This window comes from Eretmochelys imbricata, chromosome 8 (genome assembly GCF_965152235.1).
Source record: "Eretmochelys imbricata isolate rEreImb1 chromosome 8, rEreImb1.hap1, whole genome shotgun sequence".
Taxonomy (NCBI): Eukaryota; Metazoa; Chordata; order Testudines; family Cheloniidae; genus Eretmochelys; species Eretmochelys imbricata.
In genome coordinates, this window is record NC_135579.1 from 98,750,632 (window position 1) to 98,772,753 (window position 22,122).

At 35.8% G+C, this 22,122-nt stretch overlaps 1 protein-coding gene across 1 annotated transcript in view; it reads left to right on the forward strand.

Annotated features, from left to right (window-relative positions):
• FAF1 (Fas associated factor 1) overlaps window positions 1-22,122 on the forward strand; it is a 305,001-nt gene that overhangs the window by 147,701 nt on the left and 135,178 nt on the right. The window contains exon 8 of the mRNA XM_077823839.1: window positions 17,306-17,392. Within this exon, the coding sequence (XP_077679965.1) occupies window positions 17,306-17,392 (87 nt within the window). The remainder of the gene's footprint in view (window positions 1-17,305; window positions 17,393-22,122) is intronic.

Sequence of the window (22,122 nt, forward strand, 5' to 3'; positions counted from 1 at the left end):
TGATTTGGAACAGATGTGTTTGCCCTGCATTTCGTTAGAAATTTTTTTTAAACATGGAACTAAATAAACTCTCATCCTCTTGTTACTCTTTTAATTTTTGATTATTAAAATCCTTTTTCTCATTGAAAATGGAGCCTCTTTAAATGGAAACAGGGAGCTAGCTTTTGATGACCTAACATTATCGGTAAACTTCCAACAGCTTGTGAATTGTGTTGCAAGTGAAATAAGGTGTGTTGAATTTGAGATGGGGAGAAATAGCACATTAAAATATCATCCTTTATATATTTTTATCTTTGTTTATTAAATATATGTTAAATAAGGTGATTTTTTTTCTTTATCGTATTAAGTAAATGAGATAGGGTTTTTGATTCAAGCCTCCACAGTTAAAGATGTAAAACAGCAATTTCTTGCTTCTATAGCACAACATAGTTCAGAGCTGAGATTAGAGAAACCCTGTAGAGTAGCTAATACTCGAGGGCATCCCCAACTAGAAAAGTATGTGAATTTAGGCATGGGAGGAAGGAAGGATCTGCTTTAAATTTAGTGTAGGGTCACTGAATCTTAATGATAGATTAAACAAGGGAGGTGGAATAATGAATAGGGGTATGCAATGTGTAGCACTAATACCAGAAGTCCATGGTTTGCAGTAGTTATTTAATGTCGTTTCCCATATGTGTCTGAATAGAGCAGGTTATGGCAGGGATGAGCTAAGGAATAGCTTTGTTAGTGAATAGTTAAATAGACTGAATTCTCTCTTTAAATATTACTTCTATGTATACAGGAGGACTGCTTGTTAATGGCATAATGGGACACTTTATGCATACTTAAAAGCACAAACTTCAGTGTTAATAAAGAAACATTTGTAATTGGTATATGTATGTTGGAGTGTAATGCTTGGATTTTACAGTATGCTGTACTAATAATGCATCTGCAGAAAGAAAAATTTTCAAAATGAAGCTAACTTATTTTTGCCTGATTACAGTGGAAACAAATGTCAATTGTAATAAATACTTTCAGGGTAGTAATAATCTGCCAAGGAGAATGCCAGCATTAGTAGTGATTTGTCAGATGTGGAAATGAGATGGAGGGACTATAGAGCATTATTTTAGTTACTAAATAGTTGACCAAAAGCTCAGTAATCCTACTTTAATTTTGACTTGAATTTAAAATGTTGTCCATAGACTGCATGTTTAAGTGGAATGTATGGGCCCCCATTCATTTTTGTTGAGGAATATCCTGCTCTCTCAGATTGATATTTACAAAAAGAAACATTTTGATGAGAAGTCCTATGTACTTAGAATACAAGACATATTTAAGCATTGAGTTCAGATTTCTCTTGATAACACACAAGATCCTGCAAAGAACCTGACATCAAGAATTTATAGTAAAGCCAGTGGACTGTGGAGAAATTTATAGGCAGTTTTGTGAGTAGTCCATTTTCTCTAATGTGCTTTCACATTACCAGCAAGGCATTATAGACAGTACGCTCATGTCACACCCCATTTTTCCTCTATATAGAGTTGGCCTTGCAAGTGGTACACAAAGAGGAGGATGTGAATCTCACTCACCATTTGAAAACATTTGCCCCACTGCAGTAACATCAAAATAGGGACCTCAAGAGGCCACTGAGTCCAGTTCCCATGCAAGGTGTACTTGGTACTAGATGACCTTTCAGGGTCCTGTCCAGGCTTACAATTCTATGATTGTGTGAATATCAATAAAATCTATATAGTGTGCTAAGACTGTGGATGTAAAGAGAGTACTTTGTCTCCCTCTTTTGACATCTCACTTTGGCTAGTACTTGGAATGAACAGTGAGCTCCAGAGGGAGACCTGTCCAGGTGTCTTTAAGTGGGAGGATTGCTGTGTCCAGAGGCCTGGAGGTGGTATGAAGTAGGAAGTGAAAGGTGAAGAATAAGGGAGTCCTGGAGGACTCACCGCACGGTAGGCATAGTTACTTGTACAGTACTTCAGTTCACAAGGTATATAGATTAAACTCGTTTTCTTAACTAGTTTTCTTCTATTACAAAAATTAAATTATTGAATAGTTACTGGACCATTTTCCTTGGCTAAGTTTTGTGTTCAGGTTCCTTCCAGTAGATAAAACAAAATGCTCTTTATGTTGAAAATGTATTTATTCACAGTGCTAAAGCTTAGAAAGTAAAAAGCAAATGACAAAATCCTATTGTTCCTAGTGATGCTCTATTTCTCAAGTTGATTATAATTTAAAATGGATAGACCTGTTACTTAAAATGTGCTTTGTCTCTAAGAAACATTTTCTGGAATCCCAGATTATAGCAGCTTCTGAAACTTTGTCACTGAGGTCAGATTTTTTTTACCCTGAAGACAGCAAAAAAGGATACTGTCAACAGTGCAGTTTCATGTGAAAGCAAATCCATTAGGGGCCAGCTGCATTGCTGTCCTTTCTGGGGATGAGGGTTTAAATCCTTCTTTAGGTCACAAGTGAGAATGATTTTGGTCTGGGGGAGAATTTCAGAGGCACAAATAGGAGTTAGATGCTTTCCCATTGAATTTCAATAAGAGTTGGGTGCCTAACTGCTATTAATTTCCTTGTTAACCAAAGTGACAAAATCGCTGTTCAGTTTAGTATGCCCAACATTCTCTGCTCATTAGGCCTTACTCTCCACTAAAGGTACAGCCCACAGAGATCTGATGGGAGGAGCTCTGGAGTCCCTGATTGGATCAAGTATACTATATAAGCCAGAAAGAGAGAGAGGAAGTTTTCAGTGGAAAAAGGTGAATCCTGGCTTGCTGCTGCTACAGTCCCTTTTGCCCACTACCTGACCCCCAGCTTCATCCCTGTTTCTGACTTTGACACTGCCCTGTTCCCAGCTCCTAACGCAGCCTCGTTCTGGTCCCTGAATGCTGTCTCCCTGGTTTCTGCCTACTCTGGGTCTGACCCCAGGCTACAGCTCTTTGGCTTCTGACTCAGTGCTGACCCTCGGCTTCAGCTCCTTTTTCCTGTCTGACCCTGACTCTGACTTTCAGTTCTGACAACTGGCTCCTGACTCTGAACCTGACCATTGGCTCTGGTTCCAGAACACAGCACTGACCACCAGGCCAGACCATCCTCTTCTCGGTTGCTGGTACGGTCTTCCACGGATCCTGACATTCTGACCTTAAACTCTTTGACGCTGACTCTGATAAAAGGTGCCACACAAAAATAAAGTCTGTAATAGTAAAGGGCTATGCCCTGAGGACCTGATTCTCACTGAAATCAGTGGTAGTTTTTCTGAGTGTGGACTCCAGAATTTGTTCGACAATTAATAAAGAGTAATTTTTGCTGTCAACTTCAATGGAATTTTAAATGTGTATTCTATCTTTTTGCCTACTTTGTTTTCATTTCATTGCTTCTGTAATTTGTCATTCTGTACCAAAATGTGTGGTGACTGGCAATTCATTGACTTTTTGGAAAGAGAAAACAGCTGGAACTGTAACAATAGCAATCACAATTTGCTTTGGCAACTATTTTAGTTTTATAGCAAATTAGAAGCTGTTTAATCATGGGCTGACAGTTTAAAATGGCAATTTCCGCTTTGTGGTGCATGTTGAATTGTTGTAAAAGGGGCAGTCAGTCCTGGATAATGATCTATATGACAGAGTGCTTATCCTGTAATAGACTACTTACAGGCTACCAGTTGCCTGTCATCTTTCACAAAATGCCTGAACGTGTAGATAAAATGTACCATTAAGCAATCTCACTTAGAGCTTTGCATATGTTAGTCAAGATGGAGACTTACTAACATGACCAAGATTTACTGATGGCAGTACTTTAAAAAGTCACACATTCTTTAAATGAGTTATGTTAACCAAATAACTGGTACTAGTAGCTTGGGGAGTTTTTACATAATCTGACGCAGACAAGATGGTCATGTTACTAAATCTCAATCCCAAGCATCCGTCCCTTTCAGTTCCCAGTGCCACAACTAGTTCATGCTCTAATTATGTCATACCTTGTTTTATCCAACCTCCCATCGGTCTTTCTACCCAGTATGCTGCTGCCAAAATAAGTTTCCTTTCCCACTTGTTTTGAACACTCTTGCCCCTCTCCTCAGTTTCTTGAGAACCTGTCTTCTCATCAGTTTCTCTATAAATTTAAGCTTTTCCTTTTCACTTTTAGTCACCTCCAGTCTTGACTTCTACCTACATCTAATAATTCATAAATTCACAGATTTTAAAGCCTGATAGGGACCATTGTGATTGGGCTCCTAGGTGCTAGGGTAATATGAATAATTATTGTGTAGTCTGACCTCTGCATAACACAGGCAATAGATCCTGACCCAATAATTTCTGCATCAAGCCCAGAAACCCATAACTTCTGTTTGAGCTATAGCATGTCTTTTAGAAAGGATCTCCAGTTCTGATATAAAGATTAATAATTAGCTCGTATGTAGCACTTTTCCTCCATAAATTTTAAAGTACTTTGCAAGATCCCCACTTTACATATAGGAAACTGAGGCACTGAGAGGTTAAGGACTTGCCTGTGGTGACACTGCAGGTCACCCCCTTTTACACACTGTCAGGTAGGCCTTCAGTAGCATCTTGACTAACATTTGCAAAGCTCCATTATGCTCTTCAAAGCTCACCTGTTCTGTAAGGCAGTCTAACTAAAATGACTCTTCATTGCTCCGTGTATGTATTATATTGTGCTGTTTGTTTTGTAATGCTCCTGCAGGTGCCCTTAGATAGTAAGCCTTTTGGGGCAGGGCACCTGTCATTTGTTTGGCACAGCCATCCTCTTCTTCTGTACCATGTGCATCTATGGCATTATACTAATAGTAAATTATTATAACAGCAATACTGTTCTTATTATCAGATGGAAAAGTCATTCAAAACAGTAGTCTGATTTTTTTATTTTTAAAGGTTATTTCATATTTTCTTTTAAAAGATCAGTCCAAGAGCTGGGGTCATATTCTCTCCCCACCCCCAACCCCCAAAAAAGACTACAGAGCGAACTATTGGATTATTTTCTTCTCAGTTACTCATCTTATAGAGGTGCTAGAATAGTTTTAGCTTTTGCAAAGTTCAAATTTTCTCCTCAGACATTTTAGGATGTGTCTTCAATTTAGCTGTTCTATACAGGTCTCTCCAAAGCTTGTTTAGAATGACCAATGGGTTATTTTATTGTGGATTTATGTTTATTTTTTTTGTTTATATATATTTTATATTTATTGTTTATATAAAAATATTCTTCTGGTATATGATATAGCAGAGTTCCATTTAGATAAAAATATGTTGGTCTCTCAGATAGAGAAATGAGATTATTTTTTAAATATCGGGCCAAAAGACCAAACAGAGACAATGAAATGGGATACTAAAAAGTATAAAAGCTTGTATAGTAAACTTGTTCAGGAAACTGCAAGGGGTTATAATTCGTATTTCTGCTGATGAAAGGAGTATCAGGGAACTCTTGTGTATAAGATGTTGATAAATTGTAATTAATTTTAAATGTACTGGCTATATATGTCTGGTGACATCAAAACAGGAGGTATAGCATACAGAGGAATAGTGTGACTACACTGGGAGGAGTTTAGAAATTTTAGATGAGTGGACATTTGAAGTGAAATGTTGTTTATTGTAAACAAATGGTTTTTAAAATTAATAGAAATGTAAGAGCCTTCTGTAGTCTCTAGGTTTTTGCATCAGTTAACTGGAATCTACTTCCTTTTCACGTACCTTTTGAAATTTAGATTATTCTAAGTGTCCTGATCATTAGAGAGACAAGGTGAGTGAGGTCTAATATATTTTATTAGACCAAATTCTGTTATCTAACCCACCATATTTTGGGACCAACATGGCTACAATTACACTGTACTGATCATTGACAGTTATCCAGATGATGTGATGCTATATTGAGTCAAGGTAATTGTTGTGCATGTGAACTTGAAGTTGATCTACCTCTCAAGTGTGTGTCTTGAAAAATCATCCACTGCTTTGTAGCAGACTGCTTGCATACAGAAATTTGTATAGAATAGGCATTTCTATATATCCAGTATGTTTTCTTCAATAAAATTAGTTTCACCAAAACTTGAGAGCATGGTGATCCATCTAAGTTTATTGTTTGCCTAAGCATTCACTTCTCTGAAAACGTTGCCCTCCCCTCCCCGATTTTTAAGTCTATCCATAATAATGGCAAAGTAAGAAATGTATTCTGTATTTATATCCTTCTACCTCCTCCTTTTCCCTTTACAAAATAAATAAATAAATCAATAATATGTGCCGCTAACTATTGTGGAGTATATTGGGAACATTTGACAGCCCTCCCCAGTATACCTATTTCTAAAATCTTTTTTGTGGGAAATGTTGCATAATGTACAATGTAAAATTGTACATCTTTCCCCAAATACCCAAGGGCAGTAGTTTATTTTAATATAATAATAGCCTGCAAAATTGTGAGCCCCGGAATAATTTTCCCCTAAAGCATGAGAATTGAAAAGCCTGAAAAGTGTCTTATGCTTCTATTTCTTTTTTTCATTACTTAAATTGGTTAAGTGTAGCTGCTTCTTTAAATTGTGAAAAGGAAGAATCTCTGGCTGGAATTCATGCATACTAATTTCCAGAGCAGAGACCATCGTTACAGTTATGTAATAAACTCAACAAGCTTTCCAAGGGAAATGTTTACATAACCTGAGTTCTACAATGTGGCAAAACCCAATTTGTAACAGTAATTTTAAAATGTTTTTCTGTATTTGATTTGACAAATTCCCATTTAATCAAAAGTAACCATTTGAACTTGTAAGTGGACATACAATTTGGTACATAAAATGAACTGTTTCACTATGGATAGGTGGAATGTGAAGGTTTAGCAGAGATTTTTCTAATGGCTTTTTGTGTTGTAATTTTCTGAAGTGGAAATAGTAAATTGGATTTTAAAATAATTCCTGAGAGCTCAGTTTAGGCAATATGAAACCTTATTAGGGTTTTGATTTAAAAAAAAAACCCTTAAATTTTGTAGTTAATTTGTTACAAAATCTTAATTGTGCGGGAAATATCTGTACATGTAAATAGTATAGAAGTATTGAGGGTTTTGTTCATTTCATTTTAAATTGTTAAAACAGAGCAAACAATACAGTTTTTTCTCTCCTACACTAAACAGAAAGGCAGTTTCACATATTAATGGGGAAAAGTTATAAAACAGAAAAGAATAAAGTCTTATCAGAGATACTAAAAGCAAAAAATGTAAAGTAAGTGCTGCCTAATTTTATAAATCATTAATTAGTGTAGATATCATAGTTTAACAACTGTTTGAATTCTGGTTTGTATGAAGTGATACAGAACACTATTAAGAACAGAACAAAAAATTGCCAATTGCCATTTACCTAATAATCATACTTTTTCTTCTCTGTTGCATCTGGTCCAGTTTTTAGCTTTTTTTGTTAGAGATATTTTCTTCTTTAGGTTCCAACACAGTGAATTAAATACAAATGTAATTGTAACTAAGAATTTCAGCACAGCAAACAAAAAGAAAAACTCTCTTGACTACTCCAGTTGTAAGAACTGTCTCAGAAGTGGACAAAATTGTTTTAAAACAATCTGATTTTGAAATCAGTTACAAGATACACTGTATGAAATAACTTAAATATCAGCAAGATGCTAGATATCAGAAGCTGATTATACTTTAAGACTTACCAGGTCAGACATTGGCCCTAAGGAACTAGCAACATCACTAGGATAATCTGTAATATGTATACCTTTTGAAATGCATTGCTTTAAAACATTTATTGATATGCTAAATTTGTCAGGGATTTAATGTAGTTTCTTAGTATAATGTGCAGTGTATGGGGGAATTATGGATTTTAAACTTGTAGTTTTTTAGAAACCGTAAATTAAAAATCATAAGAACACACTGTAGGAATAAGATTATTCCACAATCTTTAATCATCTGACTTTTTCTGTCCTCCTGGCTTAGCTTCCTTGCCTAGTCTCCTTGTTCCCTAGACCTTCCAATATTTGTATCTCCAATTTGTGCTCTTGAGCTCTCTTCCCCCTCTCCAGTTCTCATTGCATCATTGGTTAATTCCTTGACTGTGTTGGCCCTTGCTCCTCCAAGCCAAGACCAAGGAGACAATTTACAAAAATTTTGAACTGTTTGATTCTGGGCAGAATCATGCTCATTTTATTTAGGCAAAGTTCCCATTGTTTTAACTGGAAGTTTTGCCATGGTTGTTGACATTCACAGTGATTCCTGTGCAGCAGATAGCTGCCTGAAGTCATTGTAATTCATACTTTATATTAAAGATAAATAACTCTATTTCTGATTGACCACCAATTGCCTTTTCCTGACCAAGTTGAAAAGATTTCTCAGTTACTGAGTTTTTCTTTTGTGGTCAGCACTGCTGATAACTTCTCTTAGCTTTCTTTTCTCCTGGCTTCTTTTACTCTGTTTCCTGATTCCTCTCTCTCTATATTGCTGACTGCTCTATCAACGTCCTGTTCTTTCGTGACTCCTCCTCCCCAGCTTCCGTGTCCTTGAGGATTCTGTTACTGATTGCCTCATCGTCTGCCCCGTGCTATCTTAGTGTGACTGTATCTGCTCCCATGGTTTTAACTATCTCTTCTGTGTGCATATCTCCCAAATCAACCTGCCCAGCTCAATAACTCTGGCCATTCTTAGATCTCAAAATGTTTTTATCAGATCCTCTTAGGTGCCCTTTGAACATCTCAAATATGTCTTACCAACTGTAACCTTTTTTCCTGACCTATCTCCCTTATCTGTAACTCTTAACTTCATTAGCTTTCCAGTCTCATAGGCTCATGAGCTTGTATCATCTGCGGCTCTCTTGTCTGCATCAGACTCTTGCTAAATCCCATTGCTCCTTCATCTGTAATATTGTCAAGATCCGCCCTTTCTTCGCTATCCCCATTGCTAAAACCCTTGTCTATGCTTTGGTCACCTATAGCCTTGATTACTGTAACTGGATCCTTTTTGGTCACCCCTTTTCTCATCTCTTTCTAGACTGGTGCTTAATTCATATTTTTCTCACATTGCCCCTGCCCTCTCCCCCCAGAATGTGCTTTATTGACTTGGCTTCCATTCTGTTACAGCGTCAAAGTAGCATCCTCTCCTTCAGTGCTCTATGCAATCTGGCCTTGGCTGCGTATGAGCTCATTTCCTTGTACACCCCCCTCTTGCATTCCACATTCCTCACAGTCCTCTCACTTTATTGCTCCTTTTGTCTCTCTTTCACGCTCTCATTTTTGCAGTGTCTTTCATGCTGACTAGATGCCTGGAACAGCCTTCAGCTTCTCAGCCAATTTAAAGATTTGCATAAATTATATTTAATAATATTAAAGCTAACAATAGTTCATTATGTACATTTATTTCAATAACACTGTACCTAGATATGCAGAAAACAGCCCTCTGGAAATTACTATGGCTTGACTTGGATGTGATTTTTTAATTCAAAGATGTAGTTACAGGCATGACCAAATTTTGCTGATTAAGTTGTAAAATTTTAATTTTTAAAATTTGATGAGAGACTTCATTAGGCTAGATTTCAAATTTTCTAATTAAAAGATGAGAAATTGACTATGTCTGGGTGAAATTCACCGAAGTACAGAAGACCCTCAGAAGACTTACATCACTTAACCTTGTGTAGTAGAGCCTTTGTGTCATGCATTGGGGTGAATTATAACCTGTTGTGTCCTGACCAGCATGGACAAAGAAGAACCTTGAATATTGGCTCAATTTGGTATCTGCAAACCAAGAATTCTTTTGTGAACATGCCTTCTTAAACAAAATATTTATGACTGTTTTTTAAAAAATAGTGCAAGAGAAAATAAAATAGAAATTTGCCTAAGTCCTGTAACATGCTTCAGTCTGTTACCTACTTTGGGCTCCTCAACATCAACATGCGTATCTTGTTACCCCTGCGCCTCCACCCACATGAAAATGTTCTGATGTGGGGAGTTGGGTTGTCTCGAATGCATTGGGAGGAATTATGTCTCCGTCCCCAAAGAGTCTCCATCCGCAGAAAGGTTAATACAGCATTTCTGGTTAATTTTGTGATTTAAAATTGATATTTTTAATAGTTAAAGTTCTGGGACCCAATGAAACATTCACGTATTAATTTGGTTTTAAATAATCATGTATTGAGATTATCATCTAGACATTGTATCTGCCATCTGTAATATGCAGTCGCCATGGTATCTAGATGTTATGAAAAGAATACAGATTTTGGGCTGCGCCAGAACTGCTAATTATTCTTTCCTACTGATCAAAGTAAATGTGGATGAACCAAAAAGCTCACCAAGTCTGTAAAGATTTCACTCTCTCTACTAATGGCAAATGAGCTTGTTAGCAAAACCCAACCCACCACCTCTCTCTTGGAAACCTAGTGGGTCTATTATCCATTTGTATGCTGACTCAAATTAATCAGTTGCATCTAGAATATAGCTGTATATTTTTATTCCACTGGCCTAGCATGCTGCTTTTAAAATAATTTTTGCTTTGGTTTATGTGTAATGTTTAGGTCTTTCTCGCCCCTACAGAATTACAGCTTTATGTTGAAACAGCTCATAAATATGAAGGAAGTTTCACAGTTTATTAGCAAACTCTCCTGTCCTCTGAATCTTTTTTGCTTTTCTTTTTTTAATGCCGTTGGAATTACCAAATAAAGGGAAATCCTTTAAATAGTTACAGCATTAATAAAGATGGCATGATATAAAGATAAAAAACCTTATTTTTTCCTTTAACTGCTTGTGGTTTTTAAAGGGACAATTTTGGCATGTTTTCAAAATCTAGTTATGAATTTAGCCCCAAGCAGTTTGTTTAATCAAACATTACCCTAATATGTTTTACATGGTACCCTGCCAGACAAGGCCTGTCTACAACAACTAGTTTATTCTGTGACGAGTTGCTCAACAGATGTCATTCTGGTAGAATAATACAGCAGAATGCTTGTGCGTTGGCTAAAATTACTTCAACTTTGATCACTTTTGTTCAGCACATCAGTCTGGCATTGTGCTTTATACCAACATAACACTATAACCAGAGCATGCCTTTCAAGCTTAGAATAGCAGAGGAATGTTATTGAAATCAGTGCAGTTACAGATGAGTTAATGAAGAAGGAAAATACTGTTTATTTCATAATGCCGTAGTGTTGTACTTTGGAATTAAAATGGAATGTAAGGAATTCAACTCCAGAGTTATTTATTTTTACTTCAGGGGGCTCTTTAAAAACAATTTTGTTAGTTTTATTGACCACATTTGACCATAAATAAGTTTTGTTTGTGATTGTAAAATAGTTAATAGAAGATTCTAAGTCTGAAACACTTTCATTTTATGGAAATAATTTTTAACACGATCTTTTCCATGTGTGATTGAAGGATATTTGTCCCACAAAAGGTATTCTTTTTTTCTTATATTTAATGCTGTAAAACTGGCATGGCAAGACCCAACGAATAGATCTCAGATTAGCGTAGTTACATTTGGATGGGATGTTGTGGGGTCATTTCTCAGTAATGACATCTCTTAACCTTGATATGACTGTGAAATAAATGCTGCACAGCAGGCTGGTCTCTTGTTAAGAGGCATTGAAGAAAAGCTGTTTGTTTGAAACTGAGTGGGGATCAGACCATGTTCCAGGCTACACAGCTTTCACACATCAGTTCATCTCTCACAGGTGTATGTGGGAAGATTTTAAAAATGGATTGAGTTGCATTTTTTTTTAACAGTGAAAGTATATTCCTATTTCTTTGAAAAAATAACATTTTTACATATGGTGAAGGGTAATAGGATACAAAATGCTGTAATTACTAGTCAGCCTGATACATTGGCATTCTGTGATTAAAATAAAATAAATTACTAAATGTTGTTTTTTATTTAAAAGTGGCAATATTACCAGTCAAAAAACTACATTAAGATGGAGTTACAAACTCAGAAAATTCAGAGTTAAGATTAAAAATTAAAAGAAATCCAAATATGGTAAGATATGGAAACAGACAGTTAGCTCAACAACATTAACTTTGTCCTGTAGTGTCAATAAATAATATTGATACCTTTCCGATTAATGCATTTTACTGTTTGTAGTCCCAGATCATATTAAAATAATTTTTTCCCTCATGGTGTCATCGGGAATTTTTTATCATCAGAGTGGATTGATTTAAATCAAATTGGTTTAAATGACCAATTTTAATCGTGATTTAAATCAGTAAACAGCAAACCTTTGAGTTAAATAATTAACTTTAATCATGTTTTGCATTGGTGCTTTTTATTTATTTTTCTAAAGAAAGGTTGAGTCTCATTGGTTGGTAACCATTAAAACGTTGATTTTCAACGAAATATTCCCTTTACACTAAATTTTGTGCTTCTTTTTGCTAATCAGGAGGATATACTATATCTATAAACACTTATTTAAGCAATGAATAGCTTAGCTTGCAATTATTCAGATTCTTAATTTTACATTTTTTTTTTTTACTTGTAACATGTGCCAAGTTCTCTGTGGATGGAAGTTCAAATTTAATTAAAAATGCACAAAACCCAGCACTTTAATTTTTATTAATTAAATAAAACTACCTTAAATGTGTCAGATACATTAAAATATTTATGAAAATTTTAATTTGCATTCAAAACTGATTTATGAAACAAAGGAAGTTTTATCTGTAGTTAGTGAATTGAACTGATTGTTTCTGGACACCAAGATTTTAGAATGAGTAGATTTCATCCTCTCACACCTAGTTTTAATTCAGAGATTGGAAGAGAATCATACTTTCCTGTTTTTTCAACTCCCAGTTCGTTTCTTAACTTTGAATGAATTGCTCATTGAACTGAACTAGTTGAATAAACTGAAATGAGGAAAATAGTCACTCTGTACCTACAGAAGAAATTACTTCTGTCAAAAGCTGGTATGACCTTCAATGAACTCTGGTTTCAGGTGCTTAGCTCATGACTTCCACAAGTTCACTGATTTGACTTTCTTTAAAATTTGGCAGCAAATATGAACTGCTTAATAATTTTTTTGTATTTAATTTAAATATTTTAATTAAAAAACATTTAGGACTAAACATAGGTTGTGAATTTTAAATTTCATTTTGAATAGGTTTATTTTTTTAAAAAAATAATCTTTTAATTTAAATGAAAAGAATCAATTTTTACTCACCCTTATCATTAACTTATGTGTACTGAAAATTTAAATTATACACATACTAAGTCTGTTAAGAATATTAACTTTTCCACACAAGTGTACTAAAACTTACCCATAACCATATAAAAGAAACCATCAATATTTATTTACTAATGCATTTTAATGTGTGGGTTAAAGGACTTTATTAGGCAGACCAATACTACATACAGGGCTGTATTAAGCCATCATAGGGCCCTAGGCAAACATACATTTCTGGGCCCCTGCCTTCTAATATGAACAACAACAAACGGCTGATAAATGGAAGAAGGGAAAAATTATATACCTAAATGATGTTCCCTTGCATACATGTCACTGTAGTAAATTCCCATCCCATCAGTTGTTGCTGCTGGAGAAGCAAGTAATTTCTTTACCCATGCCTTCCTCTCTCTTTGGCTTTGTTGGGAAAGGGAAAGTGAGTTTTAGCTGTGTGTGAGGACTGTCTCTGCCCACTCATCCTCTGGTGCAGATTTGCATGTGCAAACTGAAAGAACTTCAGTCACTTGAGTGAGTGGCATTTGCAGCTTTTTCAGTTTGCTCTAGGGAACCAAAACACAAATCTGGGCTGTAGGTACATGCCTAGTTGCCTATGGGTCAATCTGGTTCTGGCTCCATGAAGGGCAGATCTAGATGCTTTAAGGACTCTCCTGTGTTCCTGCCTCCGCTCCCCCAGCAGTACTGCCTTGGTGTGCAATGGAGCTGAAACAGCAGTGCCATGAGGAACCTTTCAAGGACTGGGGTGTGTGTAAATCCTCTCTCTCCATATTTATAATCATAACAATTAGGTACACCATCACTAATAACTTTGCTTGATTACAGCTTGATTTCTGCAAGTGTAGCCTAAACACATGGTTTCAGTGAGCTTGAACTATATGGAAAGTTTGACGCATCTATGTGCTTTTCTTCTGTTCAGATGATTCCAGAAAAATACAAAAAAAAGTCTGACCCTAGTTATATTTAATTAAATATTAATTTAAATTTAATTATAATTTACAAACTAAGAGATTTAACGAATAAATCTTCAGAAAATTCACTCTATATTCAAAAAATAAATGCTATAATTTTGGTGAGAATACACTATCTATTCTTTATAAGTAAGAGGCTGAATCCATGCTATAATGGCAACCTCATCTCTGCCTCTGTGATGGAGTCATGACAGGCAACAGATAAATATATTACATTATATGATTTCAACTACTACAGAGTAGCTGGAATTGGTTTATTTTGTTGCATTACAGTAGAACAAACATGTTTTTCCTCTGCACTTTTTGTCCGCTATACACTTAGCTAATCTTTCATGTTACCGGATTTCGCTGGATAGTCTCCATTTTGGCTGAATCCAGCTGCCAGTTCCACTGCACCAGAAGAGCAGGTAGTGTTTTGAGAGAGAGTGAACCCCGTTAGCTTAGGGGAGTGCAGTGAGTTGTGAGGCAGGTCAGAGATTTCTTCTTATGACTGTTGTTTGTATTTCTATGCACTTCACAGATCTTCTTATTGACCTAAGTCTCATGCCCCAACCTTAGAAAACAGTTAAGTATTAGCCCTTGTGATTTTACAAACAGACTAATGGAGAGGTGTTCGAGGTCACTTCAAATAGATTTGGGATAAGAATCCAAGTCTCCAGTATCTTATCCACTCAGCTATACTGCCTTTCAGATTGAATGTATTTTAGTGATCTAACCTCTAACCATTACATGACATGCCCTTCCCAAATCTAGGAACAGAAGTCAAGATTTCTGATCTCCAGAATTCTGCCTTATTTTTTTTTATGTAGAATATTGGAAATCAGAAATATTAAGTTCTCAAATGATTTGAATTCAAGTTGAATGAACAGATCTGTCTTCTAATTTAAAGAGGTCCTGCTCTTTCAAATGGTCGCCCAGTACTCGCTAAAGTGATATGGTCATTTGTTCCGAATACCTACAAACTTCATTGTGAGAACCATCTTTGGCTTCTACCCCATGAAAACAGAATGGGAAAGCCAACAGGCATTCTACCTCATAATGTACCAGATTTGGTTCAGGACTGTACATCATGGAGGCACATAATGCACTTGGTGGCCTCTACACTGTCCAGACAGGATAAAAACAAATATTCTACTGCTGATTAGCGAATAGCTGTGTAATCCACTGGCAAATTGTCAAATCCCCCTCTAGTGGTTGTTCTATGTAGAGCTGTGGTTTTAAACCTTTTTTCATTTGCGGACCCCTATAAATTTTTGAATGGAGGGATAGACCGCTTTGGAAATATTTGATGTAGTCTGCAGACCCTCAGAAGTCCGTGGACCACAGATTGAAAACCACTGTCTAGAGGGTAATATTTGCTCCTGTAATCTAAGCGGCAGAGGTCTGTACTTGGAGTCCAAAATTCTAGGATTCAAACCCTCTTGATGACCCATATTGTGGGGAAGACCTTATGGTTGAATGTAATAGATTTTTTCCCTATTTTGTGTATTAAAAACAAAATACAACTGGTGTATTTAACCCAGGGTGAAAAAACATCCTCTAAAACAGGTTATATCCTCAAAGCCTTTATAACCTGTCAGTTGTGGTGCATTGTGTAACAAATTACAGGTGTTACATGTTTTGTTTACTGATGTGACACAGTGGTAAGTTTGAAGGTTGTGAAGGATGCCTCTTAGTTTATTTGTGTTGATGTGATAGTAACTTGCTTTGTTGGGTAAAAAATGATTTTCTGTGGTAGACGACAAGAAAAGCTCTGGAAACTCAGTTTCTCTGTTGGTCTCTACACCACAAAAGGTTCAACCTGGCATTCAGATTTCTGCTGTTAGCACTTTACCTGTCCAATTGCTGATCCAAAGGGGCAATGTTTGCATACACTTATGCACAGGCTGTCTTTACACATATTCAGTCATAAGGCGGCTCTAAATAAGCCCTAACAATTAATCCATAGGCTGTGAGAATACTTGGAATTATTAAATGTATCACTGCTAGACAAATTCAGATTGGAAATAAAACATAAATTTTGAACAGTGAGGGGTAATTAGCCATTGGAAAAATTTACCAAGTGTCATGGTGGATTCTTCATCACTGACCATTTTTGAATCAAGATTAGATCTTCTAAAAGATGTACTGTAGGAATTATTTTGGGGAAGTTCTGTGGCCGGTGTTATACAAGGGGTCAGGCTAGATTATCACAATGGTCCCATCTGGCCTTGGAATCTATGGTATCTTTCTGTCTGTGAGAGAGATTATATAATTATTTTAAACCAAAAAATAGGATATGAGTTTGTGATTTTAAATAAATGCGAATTGCAACTAATGTACAAGAATTATCTGGCTTTAAATAGGCACGGAATGCCAGTTTTGTTACAATTTTGGTGGGGTTGTAAGTTGTCATATTCTGTGGTGTCCTGCCTACTGTCTTTTCAGTTTCCACACTTCTCTCAAATTGACAACCAATCATGTTTCTACAGCTTATTAGTTGATAGTGGTTGTCTTTAGCAAAAAGTAAAAACACAGAATGAATTGGCTTAAAGATAAGTGACCTTTTTTAAAAAAAGGAAAAGTATGACATTTGTCTTCCCAACTGGAAATATTACTCTTGATTTGTATTTTCATGTTTCCCTCTTTAATATTTTCATTTTTATTTAGATACCCCGTTTTTAAAAAAGTATGGATTTATGTGGTAGCCAGCTACGTTTGATTCCTGCTTAAATATACCCGGAATTTAGGATTTCTAGGATGAAAATAGAGTAGGTTAACCTGCAGCGTTTATAACAAATTATCTTTTTGTTCTTCCCTTTTCCTATCCCCCATGGTATGTTTTCTTAATTTACAATCCAGATTCACCTGGCTGGAAAATCTGTCTGTATCTGTTTTGTAAAATGTCATGCACATCCACGATATCTGTAAGTAATAATAACAAGAAACTATAATGTGTTTCTTTAACGCAGTTTGTTCATTTAGATTCCAGGTTAGCTCTTTTTTCAACAGCAGTCCATTTTACTTTCAGGTAGAAATCTGAGTTTTTGAATGTTGCCATAAGTAATTTAAAAAAAATCAATATAAATTAAAAAGCCTCCTCTAGTGATGAAAATAAAGCAGATGGACTGGAAGACCTCTTGGGGTCCCTTCCAGCCCTACATTTCTATGATTCTATGTTAAGTGCATTTTGAAAACATGTGTTTACTTTTTTTAATAGGTAAAGCGGAATGTGTATGACCTAACTAGTATCCCTGTTCGTCACCAATTATGGGAAGGCTGGCCTCCTTCTGCCACAGATGACTCAGTAAGTAGTTTCACCTCTTTTCACTTTTTCCAGTCAACATGTGACTGTTCACAGATTTATTATCCAACTCAGGTGAAAGCCTTTATTGTCCTTTGTTCAGAAAGTACAGCAATGGTAAGAGTGCAGGTAATTTAGGGCTTTATCCTTTGAGCTTCCTCGTCCTGATCCCAGCAATGAACTGAAACATGTAAGTAGTTCCATGGAAGCTATTTGCATGGGCAAACGTAAGTGCATGCTTCAGTGCATTGTTGGGTTGGAGCCAAAGTGCTTGGTACTCTTAAGGATCAAGCCCTTGTTGAGATGAGAAATTAATGGGAGTACTTGTGATGGTATGCACTTTGGTTCCAATTCAGGAAAGCATCCTTGTTTGGAAAAGCACTTAAAACACGTTTATGTATATTCCTGAATTGGACCCAGAGCCCCAATACACCAAGGTACTTAAGCAAATGTGTAACTTCAAGCAGGTGAATCGTCCAATTGAAGTCAATGGGACTACTTGCATGTTTAAGTATATACTTCACTATCTTGCTGAACCAAGGACTATACTCAGCTGTAAGACTTTAAAGGTTGCACCTAAAATTAAGCCACCCGTATACATAGAATATGTATAAATTTGTAGCTGATTAGAATGTGGAGGACATTATTTCCATTTCCTACCTGGTAATTTTAAAATTCCCAATATTTAAAATCAGAGGAAAATATTAATTTGTTCTTGTTGGCTGATTCTTCTACAGTTCTGACTCACTAGTTAATTAGATATTTTTGCCTACCATTTCATATAATCATAGAGAGTCTAAATGTAGAAAGATGCTAGACATTATATCCCACCTTCTGCTAATGCACAGTTGCTCCCTACAATATATTTCAGAGCATTTCTTTCTTTTTTGCTTTAGCTGTTTCCATTTTCCCCTAAGTAATACATTGCTAATACTGGTGAGTGGGGCTGCAGGTAGAAAGAAGCTGAAATGGAGCTTGTAGTTAATTAACTTCGCACGAAGCTTTTGTGGGAGTGACTGATCTTTGCATAAAACAAAATGCTACATTTCTAAAAGTGTTCAGTATGAAGCAGATTAAATCTGACATTCTGTAAAGTGAAAATAAAATAAGAATTTGCCTTCTGTAAATAACAATACTTTGAAGATATAACTATTGATTTCTAGTGAAGTCCTCCTAAAATAACTGCTGCTGTTTGAATGGTGAATGCCACATTTAAAAAAAATGTTGTGTAAATGATTTAAGCCAATGAAGCAACACAAAGACTGACCACATTTTTAACATAATTGCAAAATATCTCTTTGTTTGTGCTTGCAGCTGTAGTAGCTAATTTTGAGATACGTGCAGGGATCTGTGCCTGTGTATTGGAGAGCAGAAATCGAGACTTTAGGTATGATTATTTGATATAACAAATATGGTCCCATATAGGTAGTCACAGCCTTTGAAATGTGGGTGCATTTTAGCATCTTTTACATTTAAAATTAAGCAAAAAGGTTTAGAAATCCAGGATTTCTGATTCAGGTTCCAACAGCTGCTTTTAGTAAAAGCAAAATAAACAAAAAGAAAACCACCCTGCAAGATAGGATATCCTGCATGTCTAAAACTCATAAATCTGTTTTTAAGTCTGTTTTTACAAGTGACATTGTTGCAGGTGAAGTTTTCCCTTTTTCATGTCTAATGAAATTGGCGAATGTTGAGTCATCTGCTCCAAGGCAGGAGAGTCCTCAAAGCTCACTGCTTAAATCTGGTGCAGCTGAGACATGTCAGCTGTGTCAACAGATCTGTATGTGTTACTAACAAAAATATAATTAATTTCTATCTGAAATTAGAGGCCATAACTTAATACTATGAAGATTTAACATTAGCGAGAATTATCTGGAAACATCGACTTGCCAGTTACATATATTAAGTAATAGTTTATCTGTTTAAGTTGCTCTTCAATTTAATGGCAGATTTTTTTTTCAATCACTTTTGATTGTGCTATATAGAGTTCTCAGAGTTGTGTATTGTATACAAGTATGGTACTAATTCACAATTAAAAGCTAAAGGAGGACTTGATTAGAATACTTTTTTCATTTACATTTTATGCAGCATAAGAAATACTTTGTAATACCACAGGAGGTTTTTTCAGTGCAGTTCTCATTAACCTTTGGCTTAGCAAACAGAACAACTAAATAGGCTTCCCATAATTGGATTCCTGTATCATCTTGAGTCTCTTATGAACCAGATAGACTTCAGTCTTCTGGCATTATCAGGAAATTCAGTGAAGTCAATAGTTACTTATACATTGTTGCATTTAGAGTTAAAATAGATTCTTTGCTTATAGTTTTATTTATAGAACTATGGAATACTGTCTGAATTGTCAATAACTCTTCCAGTTCTTTTTGCACACTTTCACTAGGGAACTAGGTACCTAAAGCTCTACAAGTAGGGGAATGTTTTCGTGCTGTGACAGTTTAACTGTGAGAAACAAGACACATACAAGCCTGCAGAAATCTCATTTTACACTTTAAAAAGGACACATTTTTAGTTACAAGAGGGTATGAATAATTTTAACACTGTGAATTATGTTTGTTCCTCTAATTAAAATGCAAAAAATGTTAATGTATGAGGTTTTTAAAAATCATGTTTTCTATTTTTATGGGGGTGTTACTTGTGGAACAAAATTAATATTAAAGATTGTGGTGTTCTTGATATTTTTCTGATATTTACCATTCTCTGCCATTGATTGATGGCACTTTTAGCAATTAGAGTAGAATGTTTAAAAATTAATGGTTCATTGTAAATAACTTATCAGGCAGTGCAAAATGTTTATTTTAACTTCTGGTGATTGTACAGATCTAAACGTTACACATCTTGTAAAGTGAGAACCAAGACAGAATTTTCCAGCTAAACCTGTGTAAATTGTGCTACACTCTTTTCTTATATGAGCATATATGAACTTTTAAGATTGTTCGGATCATTGTGTCATAATCGCCCATTTAAATTCACACTAACTTTATAAAAATCACCCTCAAGATCAATACTCTAGTATTTTAGTAAAAGTTTTCAAATGCTAAAATATTGTGATTTTCTTTACTTTAAAAAAAGAGGAAAAAAATTCATACTAATTTTTCAGCCGTCTCTTATCTCATCTGGTTACCTATGAACGTTTGGGTTGAAATCTTGGCCCCATTGAAGTCAGTGGGCTTTCTGTGTATTTCATTCGGACCAGAATTTACTCACCGATTTTTGTGCTACTCTCACTAACCTGAAACCACTAGAACCCAGTGGTTATTTTTTTTACCAAAGTTATTCCTGGTCATGTCACAGACAGTTTGAACTAAGCCTTTCCTAGAAAGGAGTTCACTGTTTTCCTTAACACAAGTCATCCCAATATGGCTATGAGAAAGATCTGCTTTTCCCATAAACAGCAATAGATGATTTCTCAAAGTGAAATTCAACCCTGTGTAGAAATATACACAAAGCCAATGCACTACTTAAATCCAATGTTTCCAATTCCTAAGAATTTATCTCCGGTAATTGGCCTCTAATGTGTGAGATCTTGTGAAAATACAGAAATCTCCTGGCTTTGTGATTTGGGGGAAACAAACGGAGAGAGAGAAAAAGAGCAGGATTCTCCTACACAGTGCCCTGTTGCCAGTGGGAATGCGTACTGAGCTGCAAACCAGGATTTGATGAGTTCTAGCCCTACCTCTTCTACTGACTGCTGTTAATGTTTCTGTTCCCTTCACAGCCCTTATTGTTAATCAAGGTCCCGTATCTCTATGTTAGAAGAGGTAACAATGCTTTACCTATTATACTGATAAAAATAACTGATAGTTTGTATAAGTTGGGAATAGAACTCCCACATCTCTAATAGAACAGTTGACACCTTGTTGTTCAGAAAGAACATGCTAAATTATGTACTTATGTAACCCACACTAACACAGTGTGGCTTGGTGTCACTTTCCAGTGGTTAGACCACATATGGAGGTTTATGACAGTTGCTGTTTCCATGCTAACAGATCTGGTTCTTTAGGTAAACTAATACAGATTTGTGCTTTTGGATCTAGAATTCCCTGGTTTATTCTCCACAGATGATCCAAATTTTTTTGTTACATATAGCTACTTTGTCTACTACTTGATCGTGCTTTGCCTCAAGAGCCAGGAATCAACACCAGGAAAGCTGATGCTCAATATTCCAGTGCTGACTCAAATAGTTGAGTGACCCACTGGTAAGGTGGTGTTGTCTCCCTGTCTGAATCAGAGGGTAAAAAAAATGCTTTCTCACTACCATTAACTGTTGTGGAAGTGGAAGGGGTCTGTGCTGTGGACCTGAAGGTTATAGGTTCAAACCATGCTGATGACTCATGAAGCAATGAAAGTGTAAGTGTGTATGTGTGTTTATACACACCACAAACATTAGTATAAAGTTTGGGAATAATTGTTGGAACAATTCTATATTGAGAAATGTATTTAGAAGAGAATTTGGAAGTTGTCAATATTTGTTTTACTGTATTTGAGTGTTTGTATTTTAGTTAATGGGAGCTATAACATTTGACAGCGGGCTGGGGCACTTGGTTGGTTGTTGTGTTTTGAGACTGAGAACCGTGTATGGGAGATGTTGCCTGTGTGTGCAGAGAGATAAAAACTTTGCCTTTTATTAGATGCAAAAAGATAAGAATTTGAATTAACAAACTTAGAGCATCTCACTCTTGAAGGTGTAACGTTACAACTTGTGTGGGACTAGATGC